This window comes from Triturus cristatus, chromosome 2_1, assembly GCF_964204655.1.
Source record: "Triturus cristatus chromosome 2_1, aTriCri1.1, whole genome shotgun sequence".
In the NCBI taxonomy this organism is placed as follows: Eukaryota; Metazoa; Chordata; class Amphibia; order Caudata; family Salamandridae; genus Triturus; species Triturus cristatus.
The window spans coordinates 497,385,641-497,401,816 of record NC_140581.1 but is presented as its reverse complement, the minus strand read 5'-3'; the positions used below and the strand labels follow the sequence as shown (position 1 = coordinate 497,401,816).

The 16,176-nt window shown below is 43.6% G+C and overlaps 1 protein-coding gene across 4 annotated transcripts in view; it reads left to right on the top strand.

The window, feature by feature from the left end:
- The window catches only part of BDP1 (BDP1 general transcription factor IIIB subunit), a 1,439,438-nt gene extending 1,426,050 nt beyond the window's left edge, over window positions 1–13,388 (top strand). For all 4 annotated transcript variants that reach the window (XM_085632357.1, XM_085632359.1, XM_085632358.1 and 1 more), the window contains one exon: window positions 9,944–13,388. In XM_085632357.1, the coding sequence (XP_085488483.1) occupies window positions 9,944–10,084 (141 nt within the window). In that variant the 3' untranslated portion in view covers window positions 10,085–13,388. The remainder of the gene's footprint in view (window positions 1–9,943) is intronic.
- The last annotated feature ends 2,788 nt before the right edge of the window (window positions 13,389–16,176 follow it).

Genomic DNA, 16,176 nt, shown 5'->3' with positions numbered 1-16,176 from the left:
TGTGAGGGAGGGATGTCAGTCGACTCGCTGGTTGGTTGGACGAACTCCTTGTGATGTTGAAGAGTTCTTTGCTGTTGTGTGCGTTTGTGGAGATGCGGTCTTTAATCGCTTTTTTTCTCATTTTTCTGATGAGTTGGTGGTGGGCGTTGGTTGCGGCTTTGAAGTTGTTGTGAGTTTCTGTGGATTTGGTGTTCCTTCAGGCCTTTTTGAGGCGGCAGCAGGTGCGTCTGGACTCTCGAAGCTCGGTGGTGAACCATTTGGCTTTCTTGGCGTGGGTGTTGTTGTTTTCCTTGAGGGGGCTATGGTGTTGGTGCTGTCAGAGATCCATCTGTGCAGGGTCTGGGCTGCTGTGTTGGGGTCGTCGTTTCCCGCAATGGTTGGGGTGGAGTTGCTGAGTGAAGAGGTAAGCTGGTCGTCGGTGATTCGGGTCCAGTTTTTTCGTGGTAGCAGGTGCTGGTGTCTGTGGGTGATGGGTGTTCTGAATGGGAAGTGGATGCATCGGTGGTCAGTCCATGGGAGTTTTGTGGTGTGGCTGAAGGTGATAGAGTTTCCTGTTGTGAAGAGGGGGTCGAGGGTGTGTCCTGCTGAGTGCATGGATTCAGTCACGACTTGGCGGAGTCCAATGTTGTGGTGGTTGTCCAGGAGGGATGTGGTGTTGGGGTCCAGTTGGTTGTCGAGGTGGAAGTTGAGGTCTCCCAGCAGGGTGTAGTTGGTTGATGCGATGGCCTGCGGGTCGGTAGATGAGGGTTCATCGGAGAGTGGTGGTGGGGTTGGTCTGTATCTTGCAGTGTAGATGTTCCATCATGTCTGTAGGCTCAGCGGGGAGTGTGATCAGGCGAAGGGTGGATTTGTGGACGATGGCGATTCCTCCTTCCGGGCGGGTGTGGCGGTCTTTTCTAGAGATCTTGTATCCTTTGGGAATGGCGATGGCGTTGTCTGGACCCGAGGTGGTGTTGGTCCAGGTTTCAGTAAGGAACACTACGTCCGGGGTGGTGCTGTTGAGAAGGTCCCAGATTTCGGTGGCGTGTTTGTGGAGGGATCGGATGTTGAGGAGGATGCATTGTAGGGTCTTCGGTTCCGGTGTTTTCTTGCAGTAGGAAAGGAAGGTATCACAGGGCACACTTGGCAGAAAGCAAGTAACAAACATACAAGGTAATAGAAGCAAGACAGCAGGAATTGAAAGACTGTAAACTAGGAACTGTAACCAAGGAGATGGGAAGAAAAGCAGGGACTGGAAAAGGATATACAGAAGGGGAGGCTACAAGGGTATACTAGAATAGTGCTGTATCAGGAGTCAAGAAAACACAGTAGCACTGAAGGCTGTGTTTAAGCAGTAACAAGAATTGTGCAAAAGCTCAGAGTCAAGGTAGCACTGCAGGCAATGCTAGTTCAAGGAAACAGGAAATAGCTACAGCTCAGGAAAAGATTCAAGAGAGCACTGCAAGCAGTGCTAATCAGGAACAAGAAATAGCTGAAGCTCAGGAACAAAGAATAACTATAGCTCAGGAACTCAGGAAAAAAGGTAGCACTGCAGCCAGTGCTGATTCAGGCACAAGGAATAGCTATAGTACAGGAATTCTAAAAACAAGGATATCAAAAGCTCAGGTAACACTGGATACAAGGATATCAAAAGCTCAGGAAACACTGGAAACAAGGGTCGGTCTCACGGGTACACAGCTACAATGACCAACCTTGGCATTAAGTGTGAGCAGGTTAGCAGCAGCCAGCCACAGGTGAGCTGAATTCCTCCACCCATCCTTGGCCTGCAAGGGGGGTAACAAAGCAGTGAGCAGGGAATTCTAGGTAACATAGTGTGAAACATGAGCAGGCTGGCTTCAGGCATGAGCAGGCTGGCTTTCACAAAACCCAGCTTGTATTGGGAATGGATAGCAATTTGCAAGTAGAATCCAAATGACTGGAATCTAGTATATGCATGACGGGGAGGGTCCAGAAGCTTATTATGACAATGGAGAGCCCCACAATTCAGCCCCTTGGTGGAGGGCATGGGAATACATGGAGCGAGTCGTGACAGATTAGCAAAGGTCATTCATTTGTTGGTGAAGTTGAACTCCTTGAGTTGAGCAAACCAATTTTCAGGGTGGTCTCCATGAAGTAAGATAGTTTCTCTAGTGCTATCCAGAAACTGATTTCTTTGAAAAATGAAGGTAGCGTTGCAGAACTATTAGAGATTTCTAAGTAAAACCTTGTGTCGTCCGCATATTGGTGGAAAGCAATGTACTTTTTGTGAATAGTTCATCCAATGTTTCAACATGTAGACTGATTCCCAACTTTAATACATTGTGACATCCACCTGATGAGATTCAAACCATTTCAAAATGGAACCCTCTACCCAGTCTATCACTTAGGATGTGAGTTAAGAGGTTATGATGAGTAGTCTCTAAATTTACACATAAATAGAGGACATCAACAAGATAAGATTTTCCCTCAATAATTATCTGTTTTCTTGCTATGTCCTGGTCTGAAACCTGTTTGCATTTCAGATGTCATGGTTATAGTTTGAACATGTGTGGCTAACTCCTCCCTGCTGGTTCCCTTAAGCTAAGGGGTGGAGGTTTCGTAGGATTGATCATGTAAATTATTGAATGTGTCTTTTTGTCTGTTATGACCATGCCTCAGCCTTGTTTTCAAAAATAAGGATTTCTTCATACAGGGGAGTTTCTTGTGAGATTTCCTCTCAGCACAACATGTGGAAAGTGAAGGCTTAGCTCTCCATTATGAGTGTCTACATTCCACGTAGAATGGTAACTCCAGCTAGAATTCCACCACCTGCCATTCTTAGTAGCTCCATGTCTCCGGGCCCGTAATTCCCAGGTCGTCAAACTGCAGACCTAATAATTGCAGGTCCTGTTAACACCAGACCTGGTTTTACCAGGTGCAGATATGCACCAGTAAAACCGTTGCAAGGGCTGGGGCCTAGGGCAGGAGATCAGCCCAGCCTTGCTCAACTCCTGCAACACTACAGAGGACCAAACAACCCACTGCCTAAAGCCAGACTCCGGACACCGTCCCCCACAAAGCAGTAAGGCTAGGCCCAAGTGTATCAGGCCCTAAGTAGAGGCTCTACCTAACCTAGCACCTGCATCGTGGGAGCATCCTATGGTCCCAACTCTTCACCCCAATCCACTCATCCCGCTGAGGAAGGACAAAAGTAGTGCTCTGGGCTGTGTGTCTCACACTGTTCCTACACATCCCCAGTCTCACCCAGTGCTCATCATAGAGAAGGAGTCACTTTTCCACATTGACTCCTTTAGCCTTTCTTGCCCACTTCTGAGACCCACAATACCCACTCATCAGCCCTGCCACTAACATCTCCACCTCCTTTGAGCAGGTGGAAAATGTTAGCAGATTTGATCCTGGAATTGGGTAAAACTACATAGAAAAGGACTTGGTATCCCCCGATCTACGTAGTTATTCCCCATTAAGGGGATAAAACTTGTAAAGCTGGGATGGAATTTTGGCACAGGGATACTGATCAATATTGAAAATTATAGCACTCTGTTATCCCTGCAGCACCTAATTCCAGCAAACTCTTAATGAGGGGCCTTAGATGAGACCTTCTCTATCTCTTTTAAGATGCGCAGAGAGCTTTCCTTCTGTTATTAATAGCTTTAGGAAACCAGAGACTGATCCTCTGAATTGATTTCAGCGTATTGCTCATGGGGAATGTTCATTTGGAATTACATCATGTGTTGTTATATTGGATAACCATGTAACTGTGATTGAGATTGCATGTTTACTTGAGGTTTATAGGGCAAAAATTCCATCAACTCTCCTGTATGGAATAGAAGTGGTCGATTTAAAGCATTGGGGTTTTCTACAGACGGTCGAAGGAAAATTATTAAGGTCTATAACCTCTCTTAATTCTGCTTGTTCTGTAGCTTCCTGTAGACTGGAGTTCGGTCTTCGTAGCAGCTGGGTGCAGGGCCTATCTGCCTTAATACGATGGGTCGCCAGCCTCGCTAGAGGTGAAATGGGGACTCTGAGAGCCCTTCTCAAGGGGGAATTGTTGGGAAGTTTTAAAGAGTTCTCCCAAATTGTTAAAAACTTCAGAAAGGCTGTGGCTCTTCTGGAATTAGATGAGAGCACTATTTTTATTATTTCTCCCTCCCAGCTAAAATCTCTTCTGAAACAGGCTTCCTGGACTCTTTGTTTTATGTTGGACAAAAAGTCCATGGTAGCTAAGAAGGGAGGTGTTCTTCTGACTAATACATATCTAAGGAAGTTTGTCCAACCGTATGTTATTTGGAATTTACCTCATGGTATTCGGAGATTTTGGTTCCTCTTGAGGCAGGACCTATTGCCACTTAATACTCTTTTGGCAAAATGGTATGGGTCCTCTCCTTTATGTAACTTATGTAATATGTCTGTACAGGATCGTAATCATGTATTGTTTATATGCCCAGTATTGCGTCCACTTCGCTTAAAGTGGTTAAGATCAATATGTTTGCAATTGGGTATTTTGGATATGAACTCATTTCTGCAGGCTTTATATACTCCTCCAAATGAAATGTTTTGCTTCGATATTTTTAACTTTTTTAAAGGTTTTTTAGCTATTTATTGATGAAATATGGAGGTTTGTGTCGTAATCTGTCTTTTTCAGCGGAGAGCGTCGTAATTGTTATTTTTCTTTGGGAATATGTATCTATATTTGTGTACTTTGTATTTTGTTTATGTGGCCCTCTTCGGAGTGCCAAAACATAATAAATAAAATTGAAATTGATTGAGATTATGGTGGGTGATGTATGGACATGTTTGAATTCATGCTATAAACTCTTCTTTGTCAATCTTTGTGGTGACTCTTAATTAAGGAAGCTTCTGCCTATGTTTGCTTTTGAGGCAGTGGAAGTAGAAAAGTGAAGAGGATTAGAAAGTGGTTGGATCAGTCATTTGGAGATGGCTGGATATCTGGACTTACATTTGTGAGATAACTAGGTTACATAGAAAGATTTAGTTCTGTGAGGCCTTTTTGCAATGTTGGGTCAGAGAGTTCTCATAGAGGAAAGATTTAAGATTGGATACATGGGTGACATTGCTGTGCACACAAGTAGAGTGAAGTCTCCAAGGAAGATGTGGTTAGACGAGGGAAGAAGTTGATTGGTCAAGTAGCCTATCAGTTTAGTTTTTCAACTAGAGTATTGTTTCCCAGAGCAATGATAGAATATATTTAGTCTAAAGGGGAGCAATAACCTTTGGGTGATGCTTGGAAAAGGTCAGAGTTTGGCATAAGGGAGGAGTCTGTATAACTGAAAGCTATATCAACTTCCTGTTTGTGTGGTTTCTGTCAGTGTGTAATAGCTTATATCTTTATGATGGTAAAAGATTGAGTAAATGCTTTGGAGGAGGGTATAATCCACGTTTCCATAATATGAGGATATCTAGATTGTGGTCTGTAAGTAATACAGATATGGTAGCTGAAACTAATGTGAGAATGTGTCTATGGTTGGATTGCTAATCAAGTTGCTAAAGCATAAAGATTAAACTCTCATTTGTGTATGTCTAGGTCTGGAGATGGTAGACATTTGTGTGTGCAACATGACTGAATGTTAGATAAAGTCTGCATCATCAGGGTAGGTGTAAGCACAAATAGTGATCGGACAAGTGTCGAGGGGGCAAGATCTAGGAGAGGATTGGAACACAGACGAACAAGAAGGCCTGCATCCAGAAAGAAAAGTCATGTCAGTATATACAAAGAGGAGGGAAAAATTAATGTTTGAGGATGTCTTACCCAGTGCTTGCAACGACTTGCTAAAATAGGAGTGCTGTTATGATGGCAAAGACTGAGTAATGTAGAGAAGACTGTGATAGTGGTGTCTAGGTTGTTGGTGTTAATAGGTAGATAACTATCCTGGTTCAGAGGACAGAGAGCCTCCTGAATGTGGGCTTTTTAGTGAATAGGGAGCTGGAGCATGGGTTAAAATTCATAAACTAGATCGGATTCAGGCGAGATGAAAACTATCCGGAGTAGCAAAGGAGATACCAAGATAATCCAGATCAGGTCTCACTTGAACAATGTTGCGTTTTTGGACTTTGAGGATAGATGGTGACGAATGCAAGGGAGGTAGTCTGTAGAGTAGTCCTCGTGTGGAGATGAGAAAATGGAAAGATGACTACAGAGACATCTGGTATGAGTGTGCCACAAGATTAGGGGAGTCTGTAATATAGTCTTATAAAGGGTTAACATTGTCCTTCTAAGAAAACATTAAGGAGTGAGTTGACAAGGGTGCAAAGAAAAGGATAGGGACAAATTGGTGTGTGTGGGAGGGTGTGATGGGGTGGTTACCAAGGTTTTGGAAATTCTTGAGATAAAAGAAAAGGCTTAGAAAATGTGGAGGTTCAAGTCATGAGCTTGAATCATGACTTTTCCATTATTATAGTAGCTGATGTATAGGCCTTATAACTGGCCATGGTAGCCAGAGACCGTGAACCTACTTCCACTGGCAAATTTGATATTTCTTGACATAGTGTTAAAGTTACAGAAAGTGAATGTTCAGGAGCTTCTGTCCTGGGAGTAAAAGAGATCAATCTCAACTTTGCCTGAGATGGTGCTATGATGCTTGCGAGCAAAAAGAGGTTTGGGGTTTCACAAGAAACGTTTGTTATTTCTAATGGTGCTCCTCAAGCGGTCTAGTCAATATTTGAGGTTTATGTTGTTATTGATCATAGCAGCAATATGACTTGATATGGAGAGGGTTTAGAATTGGAAATTTTAGGGACCACGATGTGGGAGATAAGAGCAAAATAGCGAGGAGACATTAATATTTAAAGGGGTAAATGAGATCTACTGTAAGACGGCTCCGAAAATAAACTAAATGTTTTGACAAATTGTTAGGTTGCTACGTTGTTTTCAAATGCAAAAGCTAAAACATGTGAGTTAATAGTCACCAAGCAATTGTGACAATTAACAATATTTGGTGAGCACATTTTCCACATACACTTTTACACGTTGCAGGGCTTACAAGTGCCAGGTAACTACAATGTATATGTATGCTTGTATGTGGTATTTTTAGGGTCAAATACAAGCATAAATCCAACGAGTGATAGGAGAAGTAGCTGGTTTGTGGACGGTTAATGTATTGTGATATAGTGTTCTTTGAAGAGGTGCGTCTTCAGCACTTTCCTAAATTGGAGCTATGTTGTGGTGGTTCTGATGTGTACAGTGATGTTGTTCCAGAACCTGGGTGGATAGATGGAAAAGAAATGGTGTTTTCTTTTTTACACTTCTTAGTCTGCAGTCAAATAGTGTCTTGACTGCAGGTGTGCAGAAAGCCGCCAGAGATGGTGAGCTTGTCTGCAAGATAAGCTGGGGTGTTGGCAGTGATGGCTTCTTTGAATGATGCAGCTAGTTTTGAAGATTATGCAGGCTGGCAAATAGAGCCAATGGAGTTCCATCAGGATGGGTGATGTCCTCCAATTTATTTAATCCGTGGAAAAGACGCTCTTGCTTTAAAAGAGTGTGTTGATACCAGGTTGCCTTTGTTTTTTATTTTTGGGCAGTGTGTTCCTTGATGGTGAGGTTGGTGTCCAAAGTGAATCCAAGTGACTTGGCATTGAGTGAAAGTTGGGATTCAAAGCCCTCATGATTCATGTTATTGATCTAGGTTTGTACTGTTTCTTGTTTGCTGTGGTTGAGTTCAGCTTTCAGATAGGCGCTGGACATCCAGGCAGGGCCGGCTCTAGGGTGGTGCGATCGGTGCCACGCACCGGGCGCTGACTTGGGATGGGGGTGCCATGTTTATTTTTCTAAAAGTACCATATGCCGCTTTCCTAGTCCCAGCAATAAAAATTTCAAGAGAACTCATTTGATTAATGTTCTTCCTGGGGAGAAACCGGAGCTTTGTCTAAGAAATGTTGACTCGTAGTACAGAGGGTTAACATGCCTGCTGCAAAGAACGTGTCCCATTCAGATTTCAAAGTGCACATAATATAAATTGGTCAGTGGGTTCTCACTCACTTTTCTCAGAGAGATCTGTTTGTTACTTGCAGTTTATAAGTTAAAATCTTACATATTAACTGTCATCAAAGAGCTGCATGCAAACTGCAAGAAATGTATTAGAACTATGTGTTTTTACCCAGTCTTTCGTTATCCTAACATTGCAAAAATGGTTCATTTAGGTAGCAATCAATTATTATTATTAAAGAAAACCCCTACCAATGGTGTTACATTTTAAATTCTGAATTTGCGTTTTTCCAGACCAGGGACTCAAAGTATACTGCCTACCAGAATGGATGACATGTGACTCCAACACCTTGTTGGCCTCTGTCTTATGTAACATTTCCTATACACTCATTTACACATGTATGATTGTCTCTGTGCAATGTGTGTGTGTGATGCAAAGTGTTATGACACCTTAAACTTGTATTAGTGGCACTATAAAACTAAATTAATCCAAGAGACCGTGGTTATGGAGACTTGAGGGGCACTGTCAAATGGTGGTAGTGAGGGAATCTGTGGCAGAGGTGGTCATTGGGGTGGGGGGGGCAACAAACCTTGTCGCACAGGGCACCACCAGTGCTAAAGCCGGCCCTGCATCCAGGTCTGGATAATGGTTAGTGTTTGAGGCATGGATGTCTGAAGCCGAGGAGACTTTCATGTAGACTTGTATATCATCAGTATATTGGTGAATCTTGATGTTATCTGTAAGTAGAGCACCAAGCTGCTTTATTCTCCAAGAAACAGCAGTTTGGACAGCCAGATGTTATTCAGAGCACCAGAGTGGCAGGTAGTGCTTTGTTTGAGCAAAACGTGGGTATACCTTTTTTTTTTATATATGTCCTTTGAGGCGGTTTTGGCTGTCTCGACAGATTATCATTTTCTAAAAAAATCCTTACATAATAGGCATCCATTTGGCTTGTACACATGTATAGTTCCAGCTAAAAAAAATGCCCCCCCCCCACACCCCCCCATGTTAGTCACTGGTAAATGCAAGTGCCTTCAAATGTCTGTTAGTACTCAAGTATAGTAAGGTGTCATCACTTTAATCGAAATGTACTGATTGTTGCAATATTGACTCATTATCATAACCACTTTTGCATAATTAATTAACCTTTGGAATACAAGCACAAATCATTAATATAGTAAAAGTGTATATGCAGACTTCTTTGTTGAAGCTACAGCCCCTCACTTTTGTGAAGGTTATTTGAAGCACTTCCCTCTGACGCACGACTGACACCTAGTAACCATTTGCGGTACTGCAACGTCATTGAAGAATTTCCAGGATTTGGCATTTGGTATCTGACTCTAGAAGGAGCTCTAGTAACGACTTGAGGTAGTTCACTTTCGTGAATACCTTGCTACCCTTAGGAGAAACTCTAAGTGTGTGTGTGCATATATATATATATCCTTCACTGTTACTATTAGCTCCAGCAGCATTTACAGAAGCACAAATTCTAGGCAACCAAAGTATTTGTCAAACCGCATAAGGTGATTTAGAGCATATTTATTTGATCAAAATCATGATGCCAGACCATTTCTGGCAAACATGTGATGGCAGACACGATTTGGTATGACACCTTCTACTGGGCCAGTATACATAAGAACCTTAAATCAAATAACTTCCTCTGTTGCTTTGTTCTACTCATACTCTAAATGGGGATTTCCTTTTGTAAGTCAGTGCGCGTATTCTTTGTATCCCTTGTATTTTACGGCCATTTGTTCATTAGCAATATTAATAATCACCATTTATTTAATTACGTGGATGAAGGTTTAAAGGTAAGGGACAGTCTAGTTCTTCAGATACATCTGCTGGTAAACATGAGGTTTCTTCTGCTTCTGGAGACCATAGAGGACGAAAAGTGAGAGTTACGATTGATTGATGTAAGATTTTATAAGACAGGTGTATTGGAACACGCATATTTTCATGGCTTTATGAAACTTAAGTGTGGTTCCTGTCCATTCTGATGCCATTTCTTTCTTCCCCGTTAGGCTTCTGGAGAAGGAACAGCCAAGCCACAAGAAGAGAAAGGCCACCCAAGCCCTAAAAAGCCAGAGCATGCAAAGGAGCCAACGAACATTTCTGAATATTTCTTCTCAGACATTTTTATGGAGGTCAACGATTCAGAATAAAAAAAACTATCCAGTGAAGACCGTGGCGCTGGATACTGCACTCTGCGAGCCGGGAAGTGGCTGCAATCCCCTTCCCGAGGAGTCAGTCGCTCTTTGGGGAATAACCTAGATATTTAACTCTGTAAATATTAGACCGATGCTGAAAATCCTGCGTCAGTATATCTGTAAAGTAAATATGCATCATGCCTTTATAAATGAGCAGTGGGTTGAAATAGTCTTAAGTTGATGCCTTGGTTAATCCTGTACAGAAAAACATGAAATAATGTTATTTATTTATTTAATTTTAATTTATTAAATATGCCCTCGTCTTCTGAAAACATTTGTTGAGGAACAGAATGCTATTTCCGCACCTTCTGTTTTTCACGACAGGGAGCAGGCACTGGAAACAATTACTCAGTGTATACAAGCCCTTATATTCAGTCCTTTATGTCCAAAAAGTTACCACTTGCTTTTTGTTTTTTTACTTAACACCCTTAAAATTATTTTATTTTAAAGGTTTCCGTGGGAAGGTTTCCGTGTGATGAATCTTACTAAAGGGAAAACAGATAGTGTGTTCCTCCCCTAATTTGTCCTACTTATGCCCACCCTTAAAGAAGTCTGATTTGATAAACACTTTACAGATATAGCTGTGTCTCCATGGATATACACTATCATTTGTCTCATGAACGTCACCCCGCCCGTTTTTAAATACGTCTGATCTCAAGGAGGACAGAGTCCTGTGCTGGCCAGTGGCTGAATCCACCGAAGCATCAGCCAGAGTACTGGTTCGAAGTTCTGAAGGCGCGGCCATTTGCTGGTCGGTGATTTGATCACTCCGTCTTGGGTGGGATGTTGTGATAGGTAGTGTGATGGCGCGTTACTACCCAGTGCCTCGTTGCCTCAGACAGACTTCATCCTCGGTCTGTCTTTATCTGTGACAAGGCACTTTTGCTACTATGCTGCTATTTTGGAGAAACTAAAGGCCTCATATAGAAAACCCTTTTGTAGATTCTGAAGTTCGCAAAATCACTGGGTTTGCAACGACTAAAGCACTTCTTACACTGTATAAAGGCCATTTTACGAATCGAAAAAAAGGGTTTTTGCACCCATTTTCGAATCGCAAACAGGAAGGGGCTTGGAAGGAACACTCCCTCATATTTGCGTGTCCTAATGGTTTGTGAAAGCAACTGCGGTTGAAACCATTGATCCGTTACCATGAGCCCCGAGTTGGTAATTGTGTCAGTGGCCTCTGGGAGAGCGGGTAGGGCCCAGAAGACTACTTTCTGAAACCCCACTTAACCCCCCCACTCCCCCCAAAAAAACCTCCTCCACACCCGGCATCTTTTGAAATGCTATTTTTTTATTGTTATTAAATTATTGTCCATTTCATACACAGGAGCTGATTTTAAAAAAACTGAAAAAACCTCAACAAAATAATAGTTTCCCAATAGAGAATGCGCATGGCGAAGCAGCCTGCAGCTGCCTGCAGGCCTCCATCTCTGCATTTGCAGCCAAGGACAGCGGGTCGCAAATGGCAACACGCATAGTTAATATTCATTAGGCAGGTTGTTCGGCGACACCCGCAAAGGAACAATTTGTAGGTACATAAGTCGCATTACAAAGCTCACATCCATTTGCAGATCAGTCTGCACACTGCATACCCTGGTTTGCAAACTGATGTCGGTGCATCAGGCACTAAGAGACCGTGTGTAATATACATGCTTCTGGACACCTTCCCCAGGTTGCTGATATGATGGTGACATGAGATAATTTCAAGCGTGATTCTGGTATGAGTCGTAATGCCAATCCGAATCTGTTTATTGGTTAAGCAGTTTCCTTCTAGTGTGTTTTTAAAATGTTTTGATTCGTAAGTGGTTTTTATTGTGTATCTTAGATATATTCTAGCCCCGTTTCTGAAAGTACAGACCTGTTACTTTGGTGAAATTGCCAGAAGCCACTTGACTTGACCTGAATGAACAAACTTACTCGCAGTTCGTTCTGTTTTCAAACTCTGGGCTTTTGTCTCATTTGAAGAAAAAAACGTGCTAAGCGAGTTTTGTAGCTGTACTGAAAGTCCATTCGCCTTTGCTGCCATGTCACATTTCGTGAACTGTAACAAATGACGCACACTTCATTGGCCATCATTTGCTTCTTTGTCTGACCTTGCTGTTTTGCCTTGAGTGGTCACAGAAAACTGGGGAAGACAACTGAGATTGGGTCATCTCAGCATGCTGCTTCACTGGCTCGAAGTGAAGCGTCGGTGTCCTACTTCTATTTCATTGTTGGGCTGCTGATAAACAACAGCTATGTCCTTGAAGTGTGGCTTGTCAGCAGACTGCTTCATATGCTTTAGCCAATGACAGAAATCATGAATGGGGAATAACCATGATGCCATAAAGCACTGATAAGCACCGGCTTCTATCCGAAAGTAATAGCGCAATCTTTTTGGAGATGCTTGTGGTAAATGTGTAAAAATCTGTAAATGAATTGTATATTCACTATATTACCCTCTGCAGGAGCTATTTTTGTACCTTATTCCGACTTTGACCTATATTTTTTTATTATCAAAAGGGACACAACAATTCTTAAGAGCAAGATTTCATTTTTGTATCACTATAGCTATATTTATTTACATTTTCAAACTGCCCTCCAACAAGTGATTTTTCAAATCAGGGGATTGATTTACATACTGTATAATGTGGACGCATATTGCATGTCTTTCACATCTACACCCAAAAGGTTCTTTGCAAACCGGGTGATTGTCATTGATGTTCTAGCTGGTGGGCAGCATCCCACTCAGTAAGCAAGTCGGGTGTGATGCAGATGAGAGCCCTCAGGGCTCCATTCCTAGTAAGGCGAACTCCTGCCCAGTATTTCTCCCGGCTCCCCAGAAGGACCCGTACCAGGGGCATCGCTTACTCCATGGGGGAAGGGGATAGGAAATACTTTAGATTATGGGATTTTGGATAACAAGAGGTGGTTAATTGATGTTTCTGTAGCGATTCCCATATGTTTTGCCCAGTATTTCAGCAACCAAAATTAATATTGGCATACAAGTCAGTGAAACTGGATCCAAATGAGTACTGGAATGATTGGTCACATGTTCGTGCTTTTTTTAAAATCCTTGGCTTATTGTTTTTTAATTTTGCACCATAAATTGCTTTATCTGCTGTACTGATCACAGGGTTGTAATTCGCCTGATATCTAAATTGACATCTGGTACAGTTCTTCAATTCTGTGTTAGTCACGAATATATGATGCGATAAAGCAACCTCCTTATGTTACATATGTAAAATATGGGAATAAAATGATTTGCTATAATTTATTCTGTCTCACGTGTTATTTTTATTTGCTCTTATTTACATTAAATATTAGGATCACTTAACACAGGTGTTCCTGTCATATGCACATAAATGCCCATGATTATATGGAGTAATATTTTTGTAATTGAGTGTTAGCGCTAGGATAGTCCATCCGCGGGCAGGGGATGTTCCGCGGGAGTGTCGATGTTTGTCAAACTTGGGGACCCAGATTTATCATGCTCCTGACGATCTTTTGGAGGGAAATGTGGGGCGAGCGGTGCGCGGGGCGAAAACCTGTTTGATTTTTGGGGGACTCTTCCACTGTCTGTTGCAGGGAGGGTGGCCTTGGTGAAAATGGTCATCCTGCCCAGGTTCCTCTATTATTTCGGGACGCTCCCCGTTTGGTTCCCGGGTAAACTCTTTGCCCAGCTTAATACTCTGATTACGGGGTTTATATGGGGGGCTGGGAGACAGAGGGTTGCTTTGACCACCCTGCAGCGGCCCAGGGCAGAGGGGGGCATTGCGTTGCCGGACCTAGAGGCCAATTACCATGCCGCGCAGCTTCAATGGTTTACGAAATGGGTGGCGGGTCATATTCGGCGACCAGAGGACCAGGGTGGGTTGGATCCGAGTTGGAGCCATTTGTCCTGTGTGCTGCCGTGGGCCCCGGTGAGAGGTGTGTTACTGCCGCTTGATTTGCGCACGGTGCGCCAGTGTTGGGCACGACTGACCAGGAGGGCGCACGCTAAGACTCCGTATGCGCCCGAGATCTCGCTGAAGATGTGCATGGCATTGCCCCACGGGGAAGATTGGAGCCAATTGCTGGCCTGGGAAGAGGCGGGAGTTATGGTAATCGGTGACTTTTATGAGGATGGTAACCTTCTCCCTTTTAATGACCTCCGGGAGCGGCATGATCTCCCGCGGGGGGACTTTCTCTTGCCTGCGGCCTTGACGGCGGCTATCAGAAAGCACTGGCGCAAGGGACTGCTGCAGCCAGCCACGTCTCTGGCTTGTCAATATGTAGTGATGGCGGCGGGCCCCCTTAAAGTGGTGACCTGCCTCTACCGACGGATCACCCGGGATCTGCGTCAACCCCTGACGGCGCTGCGCCTCAAGTGGGAGACGGACCTGGGGGAACCCATTGCAGAAAAACCTTGGGAGGCGATTGTAGAGCGGCCGTGGAAATGCTCTCGGAATGCCCATTTCCAGCTCATCCAATTTTATGTCTTTCATAGGGCCTACCTCACGGCTGGTAAAATTACTGAATACTTTGGGGTGTCGGCCACTTGTCCTCGTTGTGACCAGGATGGGGTGAGTTTTCTCCACATGTTCTAGGATTGTCCGAAGGTGGGAGACTTCTGGAGGGAGGTGACGACTGCTCTCAGGACTGTGACGGAGAGGGAGATAGCTGTGACACCGGGGGTCTGCTTGTTACATTGGTTTCCACACACCGCCAGGACCAAGGTTACCAGCAAATTTATTGACCTAGGGTTGGTTTTGGCTAAGAGAGAACTTACTTCCCACTGGAAAGCGAGGCAGGAGCCTGGTTTGGTTCACTGGAATAAGGAGCTGGTGAAATTGGCAGAAAGTGAAGGGAACTATAGGTTATGTATGGCTCAAGGTAATGGGAGTGAGAAATCGCTGGAAATGGCCCGGGTGTGGGTGGTGCTCCTAGAACTGGTCAAGCATCTGACCATAGAAGATGAGGATATACTGGACGAGGGTGATGTGGGACGGGCCCTTTGAGCGACCTTTCCCACCTGTGGGGGCGTAACGTGAGATGAGATCACTGCGGTTACGAAAAGAGGCTTTCCCCTGTGTCCCTCCTTCAAAAACTACCTTGGCTTGTGTGGCAGGGAGACGGATAGGTGGTACAGGAGTCTTGTTTGTACTCCTGAATGTTTTAGTGTTTAGTAATTGGCGGCGGGTTGGGGTGGGGGGTGCTTGTTGGGGGGGTTCGGGAGTGGGTGGGGAGGGAGGGGGTTGGGGGTTCATTTCGGTGCTTGGCACCATTGGACTGGACTATACACGCGGGTGGACTGAGATGTATCACGGATGCCTCACAGGGAGGTGGATGGAACTTTGTGTTCAGTCTGTTATGATATCTATAGTACTGTACGCTGTTTTCCTCCCTAGAGCATACCGAGAACCGCAGGATTGAATGTATGTTTTCTGAAACTCAATAAAAATCTGTTAAAATAAATACATAAAAATGGAGTGTTTGCGCTAGACTGACCCACTACTACTGATCAGCGCCATTTTCAAATTCCAACTTGACACGTTTTTGTCACAGTGCCGCGAAGTGTAATGATTATGTATTTGGATGATTTCAGGGCCGAACATAAAAGTTTCCTTGGTTTGATATGCTCTTTTCGAACTGAATTCAACCTTTTAGACTGTTTCATGTTCTTTATTCTGTATCGTTTGGAATCACAGAGCACGAATTAACAGCGACTGAATTTTCGTTTGGAATTTGACTCCGTGATCTGATGTACGAGGAACATAAAGAAAGGTCACAAATGAATTACACTTTCTGATCGGTAAAGAATTTATATTTGTTTTGGTATCAAGTACACTACAAGTGCAGATGTCTCTCAGCGCCGTGAGATTAAAAAAAAGCAGAAATTAGAACAAATTATAGTGAGGGGTGTGAAAAAGCAAACTGGGTGAAGGGGAGGGAGGTTGTGCTCAGTAATTATTTGGAACAGTAAGGCGTTAATGCTTTTCTGAAATGGAGGTTTCTTTTCAGACCTCAAGTGGCAAAGAGTTCCAGAGTCACGGTCCAGGTCCCTAGAACTGACAGTCTCCTTT